The 25,271-nt window shown below is 46.4% G+C and overlaps 1 protein-coding gene across 1 annotated transcript in view; it reads left to right on the top strand.

Moving 5' to 3' along the window:
• The window catches only part of TSPAN33 (tetraspanin 33), a 74,974-nt gene that overhangs the window by 28,504 nt on the left and 21,199 nt on the right, over window positions 1-25,271 (top strand). Inside the window, exons 3-4 of the mRNA XM_089676938.1 lie at window positions 1,662-1,789; window positions 2,726-2,800. Of these exons, the coding sequence (XP_089533064.1) occupies window positions 1,662-1,789; window positions 2,726-2,800 (203 nt within the window). The remainder of the gene's footprint in view (window positions 1-1,661; window positions 1,790-2,725; window positions 2,801-25,271) is intronic.

The following is a 25,271-nucleotide window of genomic DNA, read 5'->3' as shown; positions in this document are numbered from 1 at the left end:
TGTGTTTTTTTTTTCAAAATTTTCAGTTTTTTTTGTTTTGTTTAGCAAAAAATAAAAACCCAGAGGTGATTAAATACCACCAAAAGAAAGCTCTATCTGTCTCAAAAAAATGATAAAAAGTTCATATGGGTACAGTGTTGCATAACCTCGCAGTTGTCATTCAAAGTGTGACAGCTCTGAAAGCTGAAAAGTGGCCTGGACAGGAAGGGGGTATAAGTGCCCTGTAGGCAAGTGGTTAATTGGAGTTAATGAAATATCTCTGAGCTTAGATGTTTGAGGAAATATTGATGATCAGGGAGGTCTTTCATGTCTTTATGCGATAGAAGATTGCATGTGCAGTTGATTCCACTCTTATTGTAGGTTTTAAATGTGACAAGTATTTTTATTCCTCGGTAAAATTTGGTGAAGCTTAAAAATTTCAAAAGGGAAAGATGGAGGGGACAGTGGGTTACTGAGGAATTTGTCATCACATAAATTCAGAGTGTGTTTTATTATGGGAATGGTAACATTTTATCTATTTTTGAGGTTATAGTCAAAAGATGCCATCAATGCCGAGGAAGGGGGGGGGTAATTCAACTGCTTTAAGGCTAACCCAGAGTGGATCATCCAAGACTGTATGGTATTAGAAGGATTTGGTCAATAGGGAGCATGATAATATTTTGATATATTGGAAACAGACAATGAAATGATAGGCAGCATCCATAAATTTTTAATAATTGTTCCCCTGTTCACTGCACATGGGGGGGGGCATTTTATTTCTAGACTGCACATGGGGGGGGCGGTTTTTTCCTAGACAAGGCACTGCCACTCCTGTAATGTACAAATAGACTAAATGCACATGGGTGTATGAATTTATGCTCCAAATATGCTGCCAGAAGTTGTCAGAAAAAAATGTCTCTAGTGATTCATATGTATGCGTGTTTATGTGCTTCTGTATGCACATTTCCATGAGTATGGCGGTTAGAAGAGTATAAGCATAAACTCATTCTGTTGACTAGAATGTTCATTTATTCTAGCCACTAAAATACATTTACGGGCATATGTGTATGGGCAGCACAGTGGCTAAATGGTTAACACTTCCGCCTGGCAGTACTAGGGTCGTTGGTTTGAATCCCAACCACGACACCACCTGCCTGGAGTTTGCATGTTCTCCCTGTGCCTGCGTGGGTTTCCTCCGGGTACTCCGGTTTCCTCCCACATTCCAAAGACATGCTGGTAGGTTAATTGGCTTCTCTCTAAATTGGCCCCAGTATGAATGTGAGTTAGGGACCTTAGATTGTACACCCCTTGAGGGTTAGGGACTGATGTGAATGTAGAATATATATGTAAAGCACTGTGGAAATTGACGGCGCTGTATAAGTATCAGAAATAAAATAAATATGTGCGCATTTAGACACATTTACACATATACAGCTGTAAATTACTCTAAAAAAACCCTCGCTAAATGCAGGCTTGGGGCATTTTTTTAACACGCTGCTCTAAAATACACAAAATGAAAGAATGTGCAAATGAACATTAGATAACCTAGAGCAGCTTTCATATGTGTAAAAAAAGCCAGATGCCTATAAAAGTGGCCTTTTTTTGCCTGTGTTGCAGAAGTGTTAAACATGACAGTGTCACTGTCTGTCTGATCTAATATTTTGCTTGTGAATGTTCCACAGAGGCTGCTATGGCTTGTCTTGCCATTGATCCTGCTTTACTTCTGATAGCAGTTGGTGTTTTGATGTTCCTCATTACCTTCTGTGGATGTATTGGATCTCTACGGGAAAACATCTGCCTCCTTCAAACTGTAAGTTTTACAAACGAATGCAGCGTCATCTTTTTATGATCGGTCCAGTGTACCATTTTCCTTTTCTTCTTCCTTCCTTCTCCTCTTCTTCCTTCTCTGTGAATCTGGCTTTTATTTAATATTCAAAACAATATCTTTCCTAATGAAATACAAACAGAAAGAATGCCAAAAAACTATTCAGAACTATCTACGCTTGCAGTGTGCAGCATTGCATTGAAAACATTGGGCTGATTGATTTCCCACACTGCCCTCCCACTGCAAACAAGCATTTACTTTATCTGTCAAACCACAACGTTCAGATCACAGAAGCGTGAATACACCATTATGGAAGAAAAATATAGTTGAAATATGTTTTTAAAATATTCTTCCCAAATATATTGACATATATCCGGAGAGAGCCGGACACTGACCAACAACACCCCTGCCCCGTCCCCCCCACCCAAGAGAGCCTTCCACTAACATTCACCTCCCCCCCACAGCGACAGAGAGAGACACTCACCTTCACAACTCTGGACATCCCTGGAAACAATAGTTGGGCTCTGCATACACCATCAAGCAGCCCACAGCCTCTCTTGAATCCCACCCGGTCCCCATGCCGCATATGTCCCTTCTTCCAGGCCCCCTAACAAATGCCGCCCTAGGCAAATGCCTTGTTTGCCTTGTGGTAAATACGCCCCTGGTTCTCACTTACAAATGCTTCAACCACTGAGCTGAATTCCCCAAATCACAGCATATAAATACAGTTTTGAAACTGCAAGTGTGGATTGAACCTGTTATTATCACACTGTGTATTGATCCTTACATTACCATGTTATGTATGCTGCAGGATGATGATGCTGATGCTATTATTTGGGTCTGTAGTTGCTTTTTTACTTTTGTGCATTTATTTTGATGTGTACCATAATAAAATTAGTTTCCTGTGGTTCTTTTCCTCAGTTCTCAATCTGCCTGACAATAGTCTTCCTACTGCAGCTGTCTGCAGGCATCGTGGGCTTTGTCTTCTCTGACAAGGTATTGTAGGATTTCTGAATATATTTGGTTAGAAATATTTTTTTTTTACAGAGATTACTTTGTATTTCCATCCTCCCTTTGACTTTTCATTGTAAAGAATATGTTCCTGGAATAATAGCACAGCCTGGTAACATGCAGAGATGCAGGAGCACAATAGCAAATTCATGAACATGTTAGCTGAGACTGATCTGACATAAGAATCAGAGACAAGAAGAGTAGGTAGATGAGGTAACAGGTTTAGGAGAAATTCATAAAGAGGGAGCAAAATGGAATGACATAGCACTGCCAAATGTAGTTGTCGCTGTCTAGGATCAGGCTTGGAAGCCAACGGCTGTAGTAGTAGACAGGTTCATGAGTTGTCAGCAGGAAATATACCAAGTAGATCCTCTTAGCGGATGGCACTGCTTCACACAAGGTGCGGGGTCTAAGTACTGGTATTCACCAGAGCTCCTGATGGTGGAGGTTGGTTTTGTTGTGTGCTACTACCAGGATCCTCAGGATCACCCAACCAGGAGGTGAGCCATCTGAGGTCCAGTAGCAGGTAGGAATCATGCATGGTCAGTAAAAAAGACAAAGATCGGTAACAAGTAGTAGCTAAATGGGATCAGATGGAAATGTAGTTGATGAACATAAGGACAACAGCAGGAAAGCTACGAGCAAGATATCAGCTGGAGAGAGCACAATAATCTGGCAAACAGGAAGTTCAGAGACATGGCCTAAATCAGGAAGTTATTGGGAAGGCAAAGGGTTCAAGACTCAGTAGAAACAGGACACAAAGCAAGGTTGTCCAAGAAATCAGTCAGGGCACTCTCTAGCTTCCCTGCTGGCACAGTTAGAAGAGCCACAGCCAGAGCCTGTCGAGGTCACAAGTTCAGACCCAGATCCTGATACTACCACAGGATGACTGTAATTCACAAAGAATAGAACCCATATATTTTGAGTGCTCAGTATCCTACGGCACGTTCTAATATTAACCACATGTGGACTGGCCAGTTCTACACAGCTAGACTGAAAAACACTTTCACACATATGGTATCTCCATACTCAAGTTGAGTAGTAGAAGTAGTAGAATGTGTTTTGGGGTATACCTCGAAGTATGCCTATGCTGTGTTTGAGAAAAATCTTATTATTAAAATTACAACTTTGTGGAAATAAAAATGCATTTTCCATCTGCATTTTCCAAAAACTTCAAAGGACTTACCATGTCTCTTGTCAAATACCTTGAGCCCCCTGAAAATGTGATGGGTCCTCAGGAAATCAGATGTGAAATATATGACCTTGAAGGCTTGAAGGTTCCTCTTTGGGCCCTCTCTGCAGCTAAGCTGCACAAAAGTCTCATATTTGTGGCATCCCCATACTCTGGAGAAGTAGCAGAATGTATTGTGGGGTGTAATTTTAAGAATGCTTATGATGTGTTTGAAAAAATGTCTTGAAAAAAATCACCGTCTCTTACTTATTATTTTGGTGTGTCTAATTTCCAAAAACAGGTTGTTTTTGGGGTGTTGATACTGTCCTGGAATTTTAGGGATTCAAAATATACGATATGCAGTCTATACACTAGAACTGATAAACTGTAAATATATAAACCAAAGTTTGTAGACTCTATAACTTTCACACAGACTAACTAATATGCTCTTGTTTATTGCATTTGCATTAGAACAGAAAGAAAAAGTTTTGGTTTTTTTTCAAAATGTTCAGTTTTTTTTCCTTTTTTCCTTATTATATAGTAAAGAGATGAAATACCCCAGTGGTGATTAATAGAGATGAGCGAATCGAAGTAGGCGAAGTGGAATTCGAGTCGAATATTGGAAAATTTTCGATTCGCGCCGAATCCGAAAAATAGCCTACTTCGGACGCGCGAATCGAAATTTTTCCTAAAATGGCGGCGGACATGTGCGGCGACGGAGCGGGGATGTCTGGGAAGGCGCGCAGACAAGGCGCGCTGACCCATAATGCATTCCTTAATGACATGTGATCGCATTAGCCAATCAGCAGCCAGGCAGCCAGCACTGTGTAATGGTCGAGCTATAAATAGCGGCCATTTTAGAATTCTTCATTTGCCTCCAGTCATTCAAGAGAGGCAGACCGCTCTGTATTAGGGACAGAGTTAGGGCCACAGAAACGTTACTTGGGGACAGAGAAACGTTACTTAGGGACAGAGAAGCATTACTCAGGGACACAGAATTGTTAATGAGGGCCACAGAATCGTTACTTAGGGACAAAGAAACGCTAGTTAGGGCCACAGAATTGTTACTCAGGGACAGACAGAATTGTTACTGAGTGCCAGAGAATTGTTACTTAGGGCCACAGAAACGTTAGTTAGGGCCACAGAATTGTTACTCAGGGACAGACACAGAATTGTTACTGAGGGCCACAGAACTGTTACTTAGGGCCACAGAAACGTTATTAGGGCCACAGAATTGTTACTCAGGGACAGACAGAATTGTTACTGAGTGCCAGAGAATTGTTACTTAGGGCCACAGAAACGTTAGTTAGGGCCACAGAATTGTTACTCAGGGACAGACACAGAATTGTTACTGAGGGCCACAGAACTGTTACTTAGGGCCACAGAAACGTTAGTTAGGGCCACAGAATTGTTACTCAGGGACAGACACAGAATTGTTACTGAGGGCCACAGAACTGTTACTTAGGGCCACAGAAACGTTAGTTAGGGCCACAGAATTGTTACTCAGGGACAGACACAGAATTGTTACTGAGGGCCACAGAATTGTTACTTAGGGCCACAGAATTGTTACTCAGGGACAGACAGAATTGTTACTGAGTGCCAGAGAATTGTTACTTAGGGCCACAGAAACGTTAGTTAGGGCCACAGAATTGTTACTCAGGGACAGACAGAATTGTTACTGAGTGCCAGAGAATTGTTACTTAGGGCCACAGAAACGTTAGTTAGGGCCACAGAATTGTTACTCAGGGACAGACACAGAATTGTTACTGAGGGCCACAGAATTGTTACTTAGGGCCACAGAAACGTTACTCAGGGACACAGAATTGTTACTGAGGGCCACAGAACTGTTACTTAGGGCCACAGAAACGTTAGTTAGGGCCACAGAATTGTTACTCAGGGACAGACACAGAATTGTTACTGAGGGCCACAGAATTGTTACTTAGGGCCACAGAAACGTTACTCAGGGACACAGAATTGTTACTGAGGGCCACAGAACCGTTACTTAGGGCCACAGAATTGTTACTCAGGGACAGACACAGAATTGTTACTCAGGGACACAGAATTGTTACTGAGGGCCACAGAACCGTTACTTAGGGCCACAGAAACGTTACTCAGGGACACAGAATTGTTACTGAGGGCCACATAACCGTTACTTAGGGCCACATAATTGTTACTCAGGGACAGACACAGAATTGTTACTGAGGGACACAGAATTGTTACTGAGGGCCACAACCGTTACTTAGGGCCACAGAATTGTTACTCAGGGACACAGAATTGTTACTGAGGGCCACAGAACCGTTACTTAGGGCCACAGAATTGTTACTCAGGGACAGACACAGAATTGTTACTGAGGGACACAGAATTGTTACTGAGGGCCACAGAAACGTTAATCAGGGACACAGAATTGTTACTGAGGGCCACAGAACCGTTACTTAGGGCCACATAAAAGTTAATCAGGGACACAGAATTGTTACTGAGGGCCACAGAACCGTTACTTAGGGCCACAGAATTGTTACTCAGGGACAGACACAGAATTGTTACTGAGGGACACAGAATTGTTACTGAGGGCCACAGAACCGTTACTTAGGGCCACAGAAACGTTAATCAGGGACACAGAATTGTTACTGAGGGCCACAGAACCGTTACTTAGGGCCACATAAACGTTAATCAGGGACACAGAATTGTTACTGAGGGCCACAGAACCGTTACTTAGGGCCACAGAATTGTTACTCACGGACAGGCACAGAATTGTTACTGAGGGACACAGAATTGTTACTGAGGGCCACAGAACCGTTACTTAGGGCCACAGATCTGTTACTTAGGGACACAGAATTGTTACTGAGGGCCACAGAACCGTTACTTAGGGCCACAGAATTGTTACTTAGGGACACAGAATTGTTACTGAGGGCCACAGAACTGTTACTTAGGGCCACAGAATTGTTACTCGGACAGACACAGAATTGTTACTCAGGGACACAGAATTGTTACTGAAGGCCACAGAACCGTTACTTAGGGCCACAGAATTGTTACTCAGGGACACAGAATTGTTACTGAGGGCCACAGAACTGTTACTTAGGGCCACAGAATTGTTACTCAGGGACACAGAATTGTTACTGAGGGCCACAGAACTGTTACTTAGGGCCACAGAATTGTTACTCGGACAGACACAGAATTGTTACTCAGGGACACAGAATTGTTACTGAGGGCCACAGAACCGTTACGTAGGGCCACAGAATTGTTACTGAGGGCCACAGAATTGTTACTGAGGGCCACAGAATTGTTACTGAGGGCCACAGAACTGTTACTTAGGGCCACAGAATTGTTACTCAGGGACACAGAATTGTTACTGAGAGCCACAGAACTGTTACTTAGGGCCACAGAATTGTTACTCGGACAGACACAGAATTGTTACTCAGGGACACAGAATTGTTACTGAGGGCCACAGAACCGTTACTTAGGGCCACAGAATTGTTACTCAGGGACACAGAATTGTTACTGAGGGCCACAGAACTGTTACTTAGGGCCACAGAATTGTTACTCAGGGACACAGAATTGTTACTGAGGGCCACAGAACCGTTACTTAGGGCCACAGAATTGTTACTCGGACAGACACAGAATTGTTACTCAGGGACACAGAATTGTTACTGAGGGCCACAGAACCGTTACTTAGGGCCACAGAATTGTTACTCAGGGACACAGAATTGTTACTGAGGGCCACAGAACTGTTACTTAGGGCCACAGAATTGTTACTCAGGGACACAGAATTGTTACTGAGGGCCACAGAACTGTTACTTAGGGCCACAGAATTGTTACTCGGACAGACACAGAATTGTTACTCAGGGACACAGAATTGTTACTGAGGGCCACAGAACCGTTACTTAGGGCCACAGAATTGTTACTCAGGGACACAGAATTGTTACTTAGGGCCACAGAACTGTTACTTAGGGCCACAGAATTGTTACTCAGGGACACAGAATTGTTACTGAGGGCCACAGAACTGTTACTTAGGGCCACAGAATTGTTACTCGGACAGACACAGAATTGTTACTGAGGGACACAGAATTGTTACTGAGGGCCACAGAACCGTTACTTAGGGCCACATAAACGTTAATCAGGGACACAGAATTGTTACTGAGGGCCACAGAACCGTTACTTAGGGCCACATAATTGTTACTCAGGGACAGACACAGAATTGTTACTGAGGGACACAGAATTGTTACTGAGGGCCACAGAACCGTTACTTAGGGCCACAGAATTGTTACTCAGGGACAGACACAGAATTGTTACTCAGGGACACAGAATTTTTACTCAGGGACACAGAATCGTTGAATTAAAGAGTATGTCCGACAACATGCAGAGGAGTGGCAGAGGAGGCAATGTTTTAGGAGCGAGCAGACGTGGCAGCAGAGGAAGGGGTCGAGGCAGCACTATTTGCAGCCAGAGGCCAGTGCTCCCGGTGTCATCCAGCGGTCGTGTCTCCACCGACAACCCTGCCGTCGTCGATTGGTTGGCTCGGTCGTCTTCCTCTTCCCAGGTCACCTCTGACACCTACAGCCAACGGTCGGTGGGTACGTCAGACACAACCGTTAGTTGGCATGGCCCGGGACCAAGCCCACTGAAATCACGTGTCCTCTACCTGTCCCTGTCCTTTGGTGTTCCCTCACCAAGCGAAGTATCGCATGCTGTGGGCTCAGCCCCACTGTACAGTGAGGAAGAGCTAACAGAGGGCGGTCAGGAACGGGGGGAGACATCCGCCTTTTCAGCAGCCAGGCGAAGAAGTAGTGGCGAGGAGAGTGGCTCGGTAGCCGGTCTAGAGACAGGTCTGTCTCCTGACCCACACGCAGCCGAGGGGGCTAGTAGTGAGGCGGAGACCCTACTTGATGATGAGGAGGTTGATCGCACTTGGCAGCCTCGTCGTCATCAGGCAATTTCTTCCGCATCATCAGGAGAAGAGGGTGGCAGCTTGGCAGCGAGCGAAACAGTCGGTGGGTTGCCCAGGAGGCAGCAGGGTCGCAGCAGTGTCAGTGGAGCCAAACGGCCACGGAGTAGAGCACCAGCTCCACTGCAGCCTACCACCACGGCCAGTAGTGGTGCCGGTGTGCACGGAGGAAGCAGCAGTCAGCCAGTGAGGAGTATCGGGGGCAAAGTTTCCTACTCGGCGGTGTGGCAATTTTTCGTCAAGCCGCCCGAGGAAGTAAACGTAGCCGTATGTCAACTATGTGACCAGAAAGTCAAGCGTGGCCAGGGGGCCCATGTTGGGACTACAGCGTTGCGGCAGCATATGCAGCGTCGCCATTTGGTGGCCTGGGAAAACCGTGATAAAGATACGGCGGTTCTGCCCGCCCCAGCTCCCGCTCCATCACCCGCTCCGTTACTTGCTCCGTCACCCGACGTCAATCGCCCTCCATCAGCCAGTCAAGGCTCCAACACCTCTGCTGAGGGGAGTTGTCGCTCGTTGGCATCTTCCGCTCGTTCAGATGCTCCTTCTCCTGCTACTCCTCTTCACGGATTCCGTCAGCAGTCTTTCTTGGAATCCGTTTCCAAGAGACAACAGTGTGCGAGCACGCACCCGACGGTGCAAAAGCTGAACGTCCTCCTGTCCAAGTTGCTGGTGCTGCAGTCCCTCCCTTTCCAAGTGGTGGACTCAGCACCTTTCCGAGAAATGATGGCTTGTGCCGCGCCGCGGTGGAGAGTGCCAAGCCGTCATTTCTTCGCCAAAAAGGCAGTGCCAGCCCTGCATTCACATGTAGAAGAGATGGTGGGCCAGTCTTTGAGCATGTCGGTCTCTGGCAAAGTGCACGGCAGCGCCGACGTGTGGAGCTGTAACTACGGTCAGGGACAGTACATGTCATTTACGGCCCACTGGGTGAACGTGGTGCCGTCACAGCCGCACCAGCAACTTGGACAGGTCACGCCGCTTTTGCCTCCACGTTTGCACGTCCTTGGTCCACAAAAGATGTCCGCCTCTACCACCTCTTCTTCCGCCGTGTCCTCAGCCGCCACCCCCGTGCCAAGTCCCATTACCCGACCGGCATATCACATGTGCAGGGCGCAACGGTGTCACGCTGTTCTGCACCTGGTATGCCTTGGCGAACGTAGTCACACAGGGGAGGAACTTCTGAGTGTAATGAACAGAGAAATCGACAGATGGCTGTCTCCGCGCAAACTGAAAATCGGAACCATGTTGACCGACAACGGAAAGAACATGGTGTCTGCTCTGCGTCAAGGAAGGTTGTGCCATGCGCCATGCATGGCTCACGTGTTCAATCTGGTTGTCAAGCGGTTCCTAAAATCCACCATCCCACTGCAAGACATCCTTAAAATGTCACGTAAACTTTGCATGCATTTCAGCCATTCCTACACCGCAAAGCACACCCTCATTGAGCTGCAGCGGCAGAACGGAATTCCACATCATCGCCTGATCTGCGACGTTGCAACAAGGTGGAATTCAACCCTACACATGTTAGACCGCCTTTACGAGCAGCGAAAGGCCATCACCGATTTCCTGATGTTACAAGCGGATAAAGGTACTCCCCTGTGTAACTTCGATGTCAGCCATTGGCAGCTCATGCGTGACACCTGCCGCTTGCTCAGGCCCTTTGAGGAGGCCATTTGTGCTCAGGAATTATTGAGTGAAATGGGTGGTTTTTCCACTCAGCGGACAGGAGTGGAGGAGCAGGAGCATCTGGTAGAGGAGGAGGAGGAGGAGACAGAGGACCCAGACGCACCGTGGCAGTATGCTGTGGAGATGGAGGCAGGGAGTCCCTCGCATTCCTTGGCACAAATGGCCCATAGCATGCTCGGTTGCTTGCGTAGCGACAGCCGAATAATAACCATCAGACAGAGGGATGACTTTTGGCTGTCCACCTTGTTGGACCCTCGCTACCGTTCAAAAATGGTGGCCTTTTTCACACCTGCTGAGAGGGAGGCCAAAATAACGTACTATAAAAACCACCTATGTAGTCAGTTGGTCTCTGCCTTTGTGCGCCAACGTCCATCCTCAGACACTGTGGGCCCTGTGCGCTCGCGTTCCGCTGCCATGGCAGCAGGGGAGGGGTGGGGTGGTAGGAGCAGTGGCAGCTCCACCAGCAGCGGCTGCCTCAGTCTGCAGTCGATGATGAGTAGCTTTCTTCACCAGCGCAGTGAGGAAACTACTAACCAGCCGCAGCAGCAGCAGCATCAGGTGGACCTGGAGCAGGACCTCAAACAACAGGCTTGGGCCTACTTGGACAGCACCCTGCCAACCGAGGTAGACAATCCCCTTGACTACTGGGCAACGAAACTTGACCTTTGGCCCCAACTAGCTGAATTTGCCCTTGAAAGGCTGTCATGCCCGGCCAGTAGCGTGGCATCGGAGCGCGTGTTTAGTGCGGCAGGAGGTATTGTAACTCCGCGGAGGACACGACTGTCCACCCAAAGTGTGGAGAGACTCACGTTTGTGAAAATGAATCAGGCGTGGATTAGTCTGGATTTCAAACCACCAGTTCCTGACACAACTGACTAAATCCGCCATGAATCATGCCTCAAACATGTGCCACTTTCAGGTCTCCTCACACACTGCTGGTGTGTTCCATTTTTTGTCATAGGGTGCTGGCAGATTACGGGCCTCCCATAGCTGCTGCCAGGCCCCTAATCTGCCATAGGCCCCTATATACCGCCTCCTCATGCTGCTGCCAAGTCCAGAGTCTGTCATGGGTCCCTGTACGGCCTCCCATTGCTGCTGTCTCCATCGCCACACTCTGCCATGTGCCACTTTCAGGTCTCCTCACACTGCTGGTGTGTTGAATTTTTTGACATAGGGTGCTGGCAGATTACGGGCCTCCTATAGCTGCTGCCAGGCCCCTAATCTGCCATAGGCCCCTATATACCGCCTCCTCATGCTGCTGCCAGGTCCAGAATCTGTCATGGGTCCCTGTACGGCCTCCCATTGCTGCTGTCTCCATCGCCACACTCTGCCATGTGCCACTTTCAGGTCTCCTCACACACTGCTGGTGTGTTCAATTTTTTGACATAGGGTGCTGGCAGATTACGGGCCTCCTATAGCTGCTGCCAGGCCCCTAATCTGCCATGGGCCCCTATACCGCCTCCTCATGCTGCTGCCAAGTCCAGAGTCTGTCATGGGTCCCTGTACGGCCTCCCATTGCTGCTGTCTCCATCGCCACACTCTGCCATGTGCCACTTTCAGGTCTCCTCACACACTGCTGGTGTGTTCAATTTTTTGACATAGGGTGCTGGCAGATTACGGGCCTCCCATAGCTGCTGCCAGGCCCCTAATCTGCCATAGGCCCCTATATACCGCCTCCTCATGCTGCTGCCAAGTCCAGAGTCTCTCATGGGTCCCTGTACGGCCTCCCATTGCTGCTGTCTCCATCGCCACACTCTGCCATGTGCCACTTTCAGGTCTCCTCACACTGCTGGTGTGTTGAATTTTTTGACATAGGGTGCTGGCAGATTACGGGCCTCCTATAGCTGCTGCCAGGCCCCTAATCTGCCATAGGCCCCTATATACCGCCTCCTCATGCTGGTGCCAGGTCCAGAGTCTGTCATGGGTCCCTGTACGGCCTCCCATTGCTGCTGTCTCCATCGCCACACTCTGCCATGTGCCACTTTCAGGTCTCCTCACACACTGCTGGTGTGTTAAATTTTTTGACATAGGGTGCTGGCAGATTACGGGCCTCCTATAGCTGCTGCCAGGCCCCTAATCTGCCATGGGCCCCTATACCGCCTCCTCATGCTGCTGCCAAGTCCAGAGTCTGTCATGGGTCCCTGTACGGCCTCCCATTGCTGCTGTCTCCATCGCCACACTCTGCCATGTGCCACTTTCAGGTCTCCTCACACACTGCTGGTGTGTTCAATTTTTTGACATAGGGTGCTGGCAGATTACGGGCCTCCCATAGCTGCTGCCAGGCCCCTAATCTGCCATAGGCCCCTATATACCGCCTCCTCATGCTGCTGCCAAGTCCAGAGTCTCTCATGGGTCCCTGTACGGCCTCCCATTGCTGCTGTCTCCATCGCCACACTCTGCCATGTGCCACTTTCAGGTCTCCTCACACTGCTGGTGTGTTGAATTTTTTGACATAGGATGCTGGCAGATTACGGGCCTCCTATAGCTGCTGCCAGGCCCCTAATCTGCCATAGGCCCCTATATACCGCCTCCTCATGCTGCTGCCAAGTCCAGAGTCTCTCATGGGTCCCTGTACAGCCTCCCATTGCTGCTGTCTCCATCGCCACACTCTGCCATGTGCCACTTTCAGGTCTCCTCACACACTGCTGGTGTGTTCAATTTTTTGACATAGGGTGCTGGCAGATTACGGGCCTCCTATAGCTGCTGCCAGGCCCCTAATCTGCCATGGGCCCCTGTACCGCCTCCTCATGCTGCTGCCAGGTCCACAGTGTCTCATGCCATGTGCCACTTTCAGGTCTCCTCACACTGCTGGTGTGTTGAATTTTTTGACATAGGGTGCTGGCAGATTACGGGCCTCCCATAGCTGCTGCCAGGCCCCTAATCTGCCATGGGCCCCTATACCGCCTCCTCATGCTGCTGCCAAGTCCAGAGTCTGTCATGGGTCCCTGTACAGCCTCCCATTGCTGCTGTCTCCATCGCCACACTCTGCCATGTGCCACTTTCAGGTCTCCTCACACTGCTGGTGTGTTGAATTTTTTTACATAGGGTGCTGGCAGATTACGGGCCTCCTATAGCTGCTGCCAGGCCCCTAATCTGCCATAGGCCCCTATATACCGCCTCCTCATGCTGCTGCCAGGTCCAGAGTCTGTCATGGGTCCCTGTACGGCCTCCCATTGCTGCTGTCTCCATCGCCACACTCTGCCATGTGCCACTTTCAGGTCTCCTCACACACTGCTGGTGTGTTGAATTTTTTGACATAGGGTGCTGGCAGATTACGTGCCTCCCATTGCTGCTGCCAGGCCCGTAATCTGCCATGGGCCCCCGTACCGACTCCTCATGCTGTGACGTTGCAACAAGGTGGAATTCAACCCTACATATGTTAGACCGCCTTTACGAACAGCAAAAGGCCATCACAGATTTCCTGATGTTAAAAGCGGATAAAGGTACTCCCTGTGTAACTTAGATGTCAGCCATTGGCAGCTCATGCGTGACACCTGCGCTTGCTCAGGCCCTTTGAGGAGGCCACGCTATTCGTGAGTCGGCAGGACTATGGGATGAACGACGTCATTCCTCTGTTGCACGTCCTGGAACAAATGCTGTTAACAATGGCTGGTCAGGATGCGGTAGACGTGGCGCACAGATCTCAACGCCACATGACCCCTGTGGGGGCAGGACAGGAAGAAGAGGAGGAGGTAGAGGAGGACATTGGTGCTCAGGAATTATTGAGTGAAATGGGTGGTTTTTCCACTCAGCGGACAGGAGTGGAGGAGCAGGAGCATCTGGTAGAGGAGGAGGAAGAGGAGACAGAGGACCCAGACGCACCGTGGCAGTATGCTGTGGAGATGGAGGCAGGGAGTCCCTCGCATTCCTTGGCACAAATGGCCCATAGCATGCTCGCTTGCTTGCGTACCGACAGCCGAATAATAACCATCAGACAGAGGGATGACTTTTGGCTGTCCACCTTGTTGGACCCTCGCTACCGTTCAAAAATGGTGGCCTTTTTCACACCTGCTGAGAGGGAGGCCAAAATAACGTACTATAAAAACCACCTATGTAGTCAGCTGGTCTCTGCCTGTCTGCGCCAACGTCCATCCTCTGACACTGTGGGCCCTGTGCGCTCGTGTTCCGCTGCCATGGCAGCAGGGGAGGGGTGGGGTGGTAGGAGCAGTGGCAGCTCCACCAGCAGCAGCTGCCTCAGTCTGCAGTCGATGATGAGTAGCTTTCTTCACCAGCGCAGTGAGGAAACTACTAACCAGCCGCAGCAGCAGCAGCATCAGGTGGACCTGGAGCAGGACCTCAAACAACACCCTGCCAACCGAGGTAGACAATCCCCTTGACTACTGGGCAACGAAACTTGACCTTTGGCCCCAACTAGCTGAATTTGCCCTTGAAAGGCTGTCATGCCCGGCCAGTAGAGTGGCATCGGAGCGCGTGTTTAGTGCGGCAGGAGGTATTGCAACTCCGCGGAGGACACGACTGTCCACCCAAAGTGTGGAGAGACTGACGTTTGTGAAAATGAATCAGGCGTGGATTAGTCTGGATTTCAAACCACCAGTTCCTGACACAACTGACTAAATCCGCCATGAATCATGCCCCAAACATGTGCCACTTTCAGGTCTCCTCACACTGCTGGTGTGTTCCATTTTTTGTCATAGGGTGCTGGCAGATTACGGGCCTCCCATAGCTGCTGCCAGGCCCCTAATCTGCCATGGGCCCCTATACCGCCTCCTCATGCTGCTGCCAAGTCCAGAGTCTCTCATGGGTCCCTGTACGGCCTCCCATTGCTGCTGTCTCCATCGCCACACTCTGCCATGTGCCACTTTTAGGTCTCCTCACTCTGCTGGTGTGTTCCATTTTTTGTCATAGGGTGCTGGCAGATTACGGGCCTCCCATAGCTGCTGCCAGGCCCCTAATCTGCCATGGGCCCCTATACCGCCTCCTCATGCTGCTGCCAGGTCCAGAGTCTCTCATGGGTCTCTGTACGGCCTCCCATTGCTGCTGTCTCCATCGCCACACTCTGCCATGTGCCACTTTCAGGTCTCCTCACACTGCTGGTGGGTTCCATTTTTTGTCATAGGGTGCTGGCAGATTACGGGCCTCCCATAGCTGCTGCCAGGCCCCTAATCTGCCATGGGCCCCCGTACCGACTCCTCATGCTGCTGCCAGGCCCGTAATCTGTCATGGGCCCCTGTTGTCGCTTGTTGGCATATTCCGCTCGTTCAGATGCTCCTTCTCCTGCTACTCCTCTTCACGGATTCCGTCAGCAGTCTTTCTTGGAATCCGTTTCCAAGAGACAACAGTTTGCGAGCACGCACCAGACGGTGCAGAAGCTGAACGTCCTCCTGTCCAAGTTGCTGCTGCCAGGCTCGTAATCTGTCAGGCGCCCCTGTACCGCCTCCTCATGCTGCTGCCAGGTCCAGAGTGTGTCATGGGCCCCCGTACCGACTCCTCATGCTGCTGCCAGGCCCGTAATCTGTCATGGGCCCCTGTACTGCCTCCCCATGCTGCTGCCAGGTCCAGAGTGTGTCATGGGTCCCTGTACGGCCTCCCATTGCTGCTGCCAGGCCCGTAATCTGCCATGGGCCCCCGTACCGACTCCTCATGCTGCTGCCAGGCCCGTAATCTGTCATGGGCCCCTGTACCGCCTCCTCATGCTGCTGCCAGGTCCAGAGTGTGTCATGGGTCCCTGTACGGCCTCCCATTGCTGCTGTCTCCATCGCCACACTCTGCCATGTGCCACTTTCAGGTCTCCTCACACTGCTGGTGGTTTCCATTTTTGTCATAGGGTGCTGTATGGCCTCCCATTGCTGCTGCCTCCACCGCCACACTGTGGCTCCACACTCTGGTTTTGGCCCCGTGACTGCCCAAATGAGTGAAGTGTGCGGTGATTCTAAGATCGACGGCACTCATCTGCATGTCATACTGACTGTCAGTATTATTTCTCTTCCCCAGCAGACTCCAAGGGCATTTAAATTAAAGGTACAGTGTTCTGCACTAATATAAAGTCTCTCTGAAGCCTAGAAACACCCTTTTATAAGTTAAATTCGCAGCGAATATATTCGACTCGAATCGAAATTTTTCCACGAATTCGCCGAATCAGTCGAATCGAATTTTTGAATACTTCGCTCATCTCTAGTGATTAAATACCACTAAAAGAAAGAGCTGCAGTGCATCCAGAAATTATTCACAGCACTTAACTTTTGCCACATTTTGTTATGTTACAGACTTAATGGATTATGGATTAAATTCATTTTTTTCCTCAACAATAATACCCCATAATGACAATGTGAAAGAAGTTAGTTTTGAAATCTTTGCAATATATTACTACAGCTGATCAACTTTACGACAGCATCCTTCCCCTGTCCTGCCCCAACCTGGCCATGACCGCCTATAACAACTCGCTGTCAACCGCCCTTGACTCGCTAGCGCCTTTAACCACACAAAACATCCCCGACCGCTCCAGCCCTGGCAGACTGATCACACCAAAACTCTCAAACAACGCAGTCGTGCACTGGAGTGACTATGGCGCAAAACCAAAGGTGGGAGATCCTCCTGCGCTCAACTGATACACAAAATATTTTTAATATAAGTGCCAGCTGCTATCACCTCTTCCCTATACCAAAGAGATAAATCAAATGTAATAACAAAAAGGTGAAGCGCTATACTAACATAATGTTCAAAATTAAAGTGCAATATATAAAATATTTTACATTAGATTATAAATAAAGTGCCACAAAACTAAATCCCCATATCTCAATTAAAATGTTGAAATCAATATTGAAATGAATAGATGAACATAATATAGACAAGAGCAATATGAAAATGCAAATAATAAATAATTATGGTTCCACAGTGATACGGTGTTAATATAACACACTAATGATAATGTGCAAACCCTTGGGAATTATCTAGTGTGTCAAAGCTTAACCAAACCAATATGGTGAAATAAATCAATAATGTGCCACTCAATCTATTTCAAACAAAGTGGCAAGTGCTCAAGATATACTAATGTACATATAATCACAGAAAGACAATCCACATTAAAGTGCAAACAAATGACTGATCTGCCAACCAATGGCTATCCACACCAATCTGGTGGAGTAAATCAGTGATGTGCCACTCAATCAAATCAAACAAAGTGACAAGTGCTCAAAATGCAATATAATTATAATCACAAAATACAGTGCAGCCAATATGTGCAAAATGTTGGTGTGCAAAATCTGCAAAAATAAAAATAGTGCTTTGCTTCTCCACTCCAAACTTGATGTGTGCTCTGGTGACACTCTAGTGCATCTATCCTTAAGTGGCTAGAGTGCCTCCTCACCTCCTATACTCGACCCCTAGGGGCCACAGCTCATTTGGTCATCAGATGTTCCACACCTGGAGGAATCTCAAACACCTGCCTTCACTGGCTTCTCTGGCTCCACTAAGACTCCAATGACAAAGCTGATACTCCTCTATATGTATGATCAGCGTGGTAGGACTCACAGGTACGATGAACACCAAGGCCATAGAGGGATACACAAAGGAGACCTCCATAGTGTAATAATGTTTAATATGAATCACATAAAAACGCCAAAAAAAGGACACTCACATTTATCCAGGTACAGACCAGCGGTTTCCCATGTGCTATGGGTGTACTAAGAGACAATGAGTGCATAAAGATGGCGTGAACCGGAACCGGAAGTGCGCCACTGTGCTCCAACCGGAAATACGCCACCACGCTCTACGCTTTACTCCACGATAGTCATGTGGCTTCCTCAGGATTCCAGGGTGTCACCCATACTCTGGAACTTCCTACCCCAATCCATCAGACTATCACCTACTCTCCTCTGCTTTAGGTGCACCCTGAAAACCCACCTCTTCAGGGAAGCCTACCCCACCCCCTGCTAATTCCCAACTTCCTCCACTCTTCCTACCACTCCATCCCTCACAGCTATTTCCTCCTGTACCACTATCCCCTCCCTCCTAGATTGTAAGCTCCAAGGAGCAGGGCCCTTGAACCCCTCGTGTATCGCATTGTATTGTTATTGTACTGTCGCATGTTCTGTCTCCCATTGTGAGGTACAGCACTGAGCGAACTGTTGGCGCTTTATAAATACTGTATAATAATATTAAAATAAAAAATGAAAAAAACACATGTACATAAGTATTCACAGCCTTTGCTCAACACTTTTGCTGAAGCACCTTTAGCACCAATCACAGCCTCAAGTCATATTGAGTATGATGCTACAAGCTTGGCACACCTATTTTTGGGCAGTTTCTTCCATTCTTCTTTGCAGTACCTCTCAAACTTCATCGGGTTGTATGGGGAGCGTCGCTTCACAGCCATTTTCAGATCTCTCCAGAGATGTTCAATCGGGTTCAAGTCTGGGCTCTGGCTGGGCCACTCCAGGACATTCATAGAGTTGGCCCATAGCCATTCCTTTGTTATGTGGGCTTTGTGCTTAGGGTCATTGTCCTGTTGAAAGATGAACCATCACCCCAGTCTAAGGTCTAGAGCACTCTGCAACAGGTTTTCATCAAGGATGTCTCTGTACATTGCGGCATTCATCTTTTCTTTGATCCTGACTAGTCTCCCTGTTCCTGCTACTGAAAAACATCCCCACAGTATGATGCTGCCACCACCATGCTTCACTGTAGGGATGGTATTGGCCAGGTGGTGAGCGGTGCCTGGTTTCCTGCAGTCTTGACTCTTGGCATTCAGGACAAAGAGTTCAATCTTTTTTTCATCAGACCAGAGAGTTTTGTTTCTCATGGTCTGAGAGTCCCTCAGGTGCCTTTTGCAAAACTCCAGGTGGGCTGCCATTTGCCTTTTACTGAGGAGTGGCTTCCGTCTGGCCACTCTATCATACAGGCCTGATTGGTGGAGTGCTGCAGAGATGGTTGTTCTTCTGGAAGGTTCTCCTTTCTCCACAGAGAAACGCTGGAGCTCTTTCAGAGTGACCATCGGGTGCTTGGTTACTTCCCTGGCTAAGGCCCTTCTCCCTCGATCGCTCATTTTTGCCGTGTAGCTCTCTCTAGGAAGATTCCTGGTGGTTCAAAACGTCTTCCATTTATGGATGATGGAGGTCACTGTGCTCATTGGGACCCTCAATGCTGCTGAAATTTTTCTGTACCCTTCCCCAGATCTGATACAATCCTGTCTCAGAGGTGTACAGACAATTCCTTGGACATCATGGCTTGGTTTGTGCTCTGACATGCACTGTTAACTGTGGGACCTTATATATACAGGTTTATGCTTTTCCTATTCATGTCCAATCAACTGAATTTCTCACAGGTGGACTCCAATCAAGTTGTGGAAACAGTGAACAGTGGGAACAGGATGAACAAGAGCTCAGTTTTGAGTGTCATGGGAAAGGCTGTGAATACATATGTACATGTGGTTTTTTTTTTCGTTTTTTATTTTTAATAAATAGCAAATATTTCAAAACTAACTTATTTCACATTGTCATTATGGGGTATTGTGTGTAGAATGTTGAGGAAAAAAATGAATTTAATCCATTTTGGAATAAGGCTGTAACATAACAAAATGTGGCAAACGTTAAGCACTCTGAATACTTTCTGGATGCACTGTATCTGTGTCAAAGTATAAGAAATGTAATTTGGGTACATTGTTGCATTACTGAGTAATTGTCAGTACAAATATGACAGGGCTGATAGCTGAACAATGGTCTGGTAAAAAAAAATGGGTCAAACCTGCTGAAATTTGTTCTTGACCAGCGGGTGTCTGCCTGCCACCGTAGAAATAGGATTGCCACCAAGAACTGTCATTTTACATCAACAGGCTGTAAAAAATGTATCTTTTACTAAAACCTTTTATTTTGTTGTGGACAGGGCAGGAGAGTATTAGAACCCCTGGCAGTTGATTTGCTGCTGTCTGATTGGGGATATTTTTCATCACTTCCTGTCTTGGAGACACAATAGGAAATGCGCGGAAATCTCTACAAAGAAAGGGTATTTCCCCTGTTGGACAATTGTCCTTAGAACAGGTGTTCCCACTGGAAAATGTATACTCCACTCCTGTTCTAGGGACAACTGAAAAATGTTGGATTTTCCATCACTTTCTTTCTAGGTGATAATGGTTAGCAGGACAAATATAGAAAGTAAATCTATCCAGTGAAGGCATAGACAGATTTTAAATCAACTCTTAGCATCTGATTTTGGCATCAAACATGTCCATCTGTTCAGGAAATGCCATGCATGAGTACACAAAAACACCTATCCAGGTGTCTTTCCTTTCTAACAGAGCCAAAGTATGCTTAGGGCAGCTTAACAATTCCCCGGTATTAACAACCATGTTGCCATCTGTTTTGAAATGTTATTGTAACAATATCGGTTCTGTAACAATCTCAGAAATATTCTGAAATAGAATGCTTACTACTACTATGTGCTGCAACAACCTATGTTGTACGTAAATGTTGTACTTTTTTTTTTTTCACCAGAATGTCATATTTGATCTGTGTATTCAACAACTACATCCTGTGCAAATGTGTCCAGGCAGATCTTGTAGATTACATCATGGGATGATTAGGAAACACCCACTAGTTTTACAAATATTTGAAATGTGAAATATGCCTTAAAGGGATGGTATTTATAATATAGCTAACATAATATGTACATGATCCACTTAAGCAGAGCTGGACCAAGCTTAACTTCTAAGATATGAAATATTTTGTTCTTTAGTTGTTTAGCAGTTCCTATGTAACTATAGTGATAGTAGTTGATATGGCTTGGTTAGTGTGGCCTGCCAACTCAGATACTATAGCCAGTACTGCAGTACACTTCATCCAGAGGAGTCACCAACAGTTTGCTTTATGTGCATAATCTGTGGTATGATGCCCCGTGACTTTTCCATCACACAAATATGTCCGGGTAAGGCAGACTTTCTTCAATAATAGGTGGGCTAGAATGAAGGGATGATATTGCAGGCCTAGCAGGAAGGGTAAAATTGCAGGCCTAGATATAATCCAGGTAATCTACACAGCTGCAAAGAGTTAACCACTGACAGTAGCCAAGGTACAATGGGGGTCAAACCAGCTAGATGTCCTAAGCAGCAATGTAAAACAGAAAAAATGTAGTTGGGACTTGTACCTCAGTGTTCATTGACAAGGGTAATGGATCCAAGTGTTAAAGCCAAAATGTTCAGCACAGTTGAGGTCAATTAAACCAAAGTTAGGCAAGTAGGTTTCAAGGTATGGGCAAGCAGGGTCAGAAACCAGATAACTTTAACCAATTCAATACCGGGCAATTTTACACCTTCCTGCCCAGGCCAGTTTTCAGGTTTCAGCGCTCTCACACTTTGAATGACAATTGCGCGGTCATACAACATTGTACCCAAACTAAAATTTTATCATTTTCTTCACACAACTAGAGCTTTCTTTTGGTGGTATTTAATCACCACTGGGGTTTTTATTTTTTGCTAAATTAACAAAAAAAGACCAAACATTTTGAAAACAAAAAAGTTTTTCTTTGTTTCTGTTATAAAGGTTTGCAAATAAATAATTGTTCTTCATAAATTTAGGCCGAGATGTATTCTGCTACATGTCTTTGGTGAAAATAACTCAAATTAGGATGTATTTTTTAGTTTGTAGGAAAGTTATAGAGTTCACAAACTATGGTATAGATCTGAATATTGATCAATCCTGAAGTACTGACAGCCAATCTAATTTCTTGAGGTCCAAGAATGTCAGAACAGTACAGATATCCCCCAAATGACCCCTTTTTGCAGAGTAGACAGTCTGACATACTTCATAACAGGCATGGCGAGTTTTTTGAAGTTGTATTTTTTTGTCATAATTTTTCGGAAAATGAAAAAATTAAAAAAATTAGTTTCACTATTTTTTTTTTACATATTGTCACCAGTGCAGTACACTGTCATATAACTGGCATGGCAGTGATCAGGGACATTGACTGGTGAAAGCATGAAAAAAAAAAAATATTTTTTTTTTTTTTTATTATTATTTTTTATTTTGATTCATTCAAGGTTTTTTTTTTTTTTTTGTGCTTAGCTGTGATTTGGCCACAGCTAATCACATGACATGTGCATGTGATTAGCTGTGACCATTCACAGCTAGACACTAGTATACAATGGATGGCATGAATGAAGCCATCCATTGTATACAACTGTCATGTGACCTGCTGTTATTGGTCACAGCAGGTCACATGGTACTGGCAACGGGGCCGATACTCAGATCTGTCACTGGCCGTGTCCGAGGTACACGGCCGGTGACAGATTGCGCCGCTCCAGGAGCGCAATCTGCGCATGTGCGGGAGGACGCCATATGGCGTCCACCCGGAACGCTGATGACATTTGCCGCCTGCCATTCGGCCAAAGAAAGCAAACATATTTACACCAACCAGTCAGTTTGAACCAAACAAGCTACCAGAGTACAGTAGCCATATTGAAAGGTGCTCTGCAGTAGGGATGAGCTCAGGCTGTTTTGGATCCTAGTCTGAACCCACCTGAGTTGTCACTGCACAAAACCAATCAAAAAGTGTAAACATTTCTCCTAACCAATATGGATTGTAAAATGCCTTCAGCTGCAATGCAATCTTAGTACTTACAACACAGTGCAGCAAATGTGGAATCTACCTAAAGTGGTTGTAAACCTCAGACATGAAATACAGTGGGGAAATTAATTATTTGATCCCCTGCAGATTTTGTAGGCTTGCCACTATTTATAATAGGTGTATTTTGAATGATAGAGACAGAATATCAACCCAAAATCCAGAAAAAACACATGATACAAATGTTATAAACTGAGTTGTAGTTCAGTGCATAAAATAAGTATTTGATCCCCAAGCAAAACATGATTTAGTACTTGGTGGAGGAAACCCTTGTTGGCAAGCACAGAGGTAAGACGTTTCTTATCGTTAGTTACCAGGTTTGCACAAATCTCAGGAGGGATTTTGGTCCACTCTTCTTTACCAATCTTTCCTAAATTCTTAACATTTCTTGGCTGTCGCTTGGCAACTCGAAGTTTCAGCTCCCTCCATACATTTTCTATAGGGTTAAGGTCTGGAGACTGGCTAGGCCACTCAGTGACCTTAATGTGCTTCTTCCTAAACCACTCCTTTGCTGCCTTGGTGGTATGTTTTGGATCATTGTCATGCTAGAAGACCCATCTTCAGTGTTCTGACTGAGGGAAGGTTTTCATCCAAAATTTTACAATACATGGTCCCATTCATTGGCCCCTCAATGCAGCAGAGTCGGCATGTACCTTTAGCAGGGAAACAGCCCCAAAGCATACTGTTTCCACCTCTGTGCTTGACTGTAGGGATGGTGTTTTTAGGGTCATTCTTAGCATATTTCTTCCTCCAAACACAGTGACTGTGGTCCCAACTGCCTTGAGATCATTCATGTGTAGTTCTGGGCTGATTCCTCACTTTTCTCATGATCATCCTTACCCCAGGAGGCAAAATCTTGCATGGAGCTCCATACCAAAGGCGATTGATGGTTATTTTGCATTTCTTCCATTTGCAAATAATCGCTTCAACAGTTGTCTCCTTCTCGCCAAGTTTCTTGCTGATAGTCTTGTAGCCCATTCCAGTCTTGTGCAGGTCTACAATCTTGTCCCTGACGTCCTTTGGCAGCTCTTTGGTCTTGCCCATGGTGGTGAGGTTTGAATGGAAGAAAGATTCTGTGGACAGGTCTCTTTCATACACATAACGGGTTGTTGGTTGCACCTTCTTAAATTGACAGGACTAATCTGTGTACTACATGAGCACATAGCCAATCTGTGGGAGCCAGAATTATTGTTGGTAGGGGATCAAATGCTTATTTTACTCACTGAGCTGCAACTCAATTTACAACATTTGTATCAAGTGTTTTTTCTGGATTTGTGGTTAATATTATGTCTCTAAAATACACCTATGATAAAAATTAATTTAGATAGAAATAATTTCTTTGTAAGTGGGCAAAAGTACAAAATCTGCAGGGGATCAAATAATTATTTTTGCCACTGTATGAACAAAGCATATCCATCTATAGTGTTTAGTTGTCTCAATTGAGAGCACTAAGTGTAATGGCTGTCTGCTACCTCGTTACTCTGCTGTCAGCATAAATTACTTCTGACAAGTTTTCCTGACACCAACAGAAAAATGGTGACAGGGAGGGACCTCCAGCAGATTGATGGCCTTAGCTCTGTTCCTGTGAAATGTCTGGGGGGGAGGTGTCTCTGCCCTCCAATCGACTCTCAGATCTCCCCTCACTAAAATACAAGCTTTATAAATTCTGCACTTTGAACGAATGTAGAGAAGAGAAGACTTCAGATAAACAGCATTATGTTATGTGGGAGGAATTTTTTTCATGTCAGTGTATCACTTGAGGCCAGTCACTTCACCGGGTATATGTAAGGGTTTACAATCACTTTGAGAAATACAGCCATAGACTGGACCAACCCAAAAATTCAACTTGCAGTGCATATGCCAGACTTATAATTTTGCTGCCAATGCAAAAGCCCATAATGGCATTAGAAATATCAGTAATGCTGAATGAAGCATTAACGTTTATAATAGCCTAATTATTTGCCAAATTGCACATCCAGAAATAAAGTTGAATTGTGCCTTGTGCTTGCTTTATGTAAGTTGACTTCACAAATTTATGTGTTAACACACAACTTAGCTTTTTATCCTTTCCCTTGCCTTCATCTCTAAAT

The sequence above is a fragment of the Staurois parvus genome, unplaced genomic scaffold (genome assembly GCF_062004578.1).
Source record: "Staurois parvus isolate SC_StPar_1 unplaced genomic scaffold, SC_StPar_1.0 ptg000175l, whole genome shotgun sequence".
Lineage (NCBI taxonomy): Eukaryota > Metazoa > Chordata > Amphibia > Anura > Ranidae > Staurois > Staurois parvus.
The sequence above is the reverse complement of the archived record's forward strand: the minus strand, read 5'-3'. Positions and strand labels throughout refer to the sequence as shown.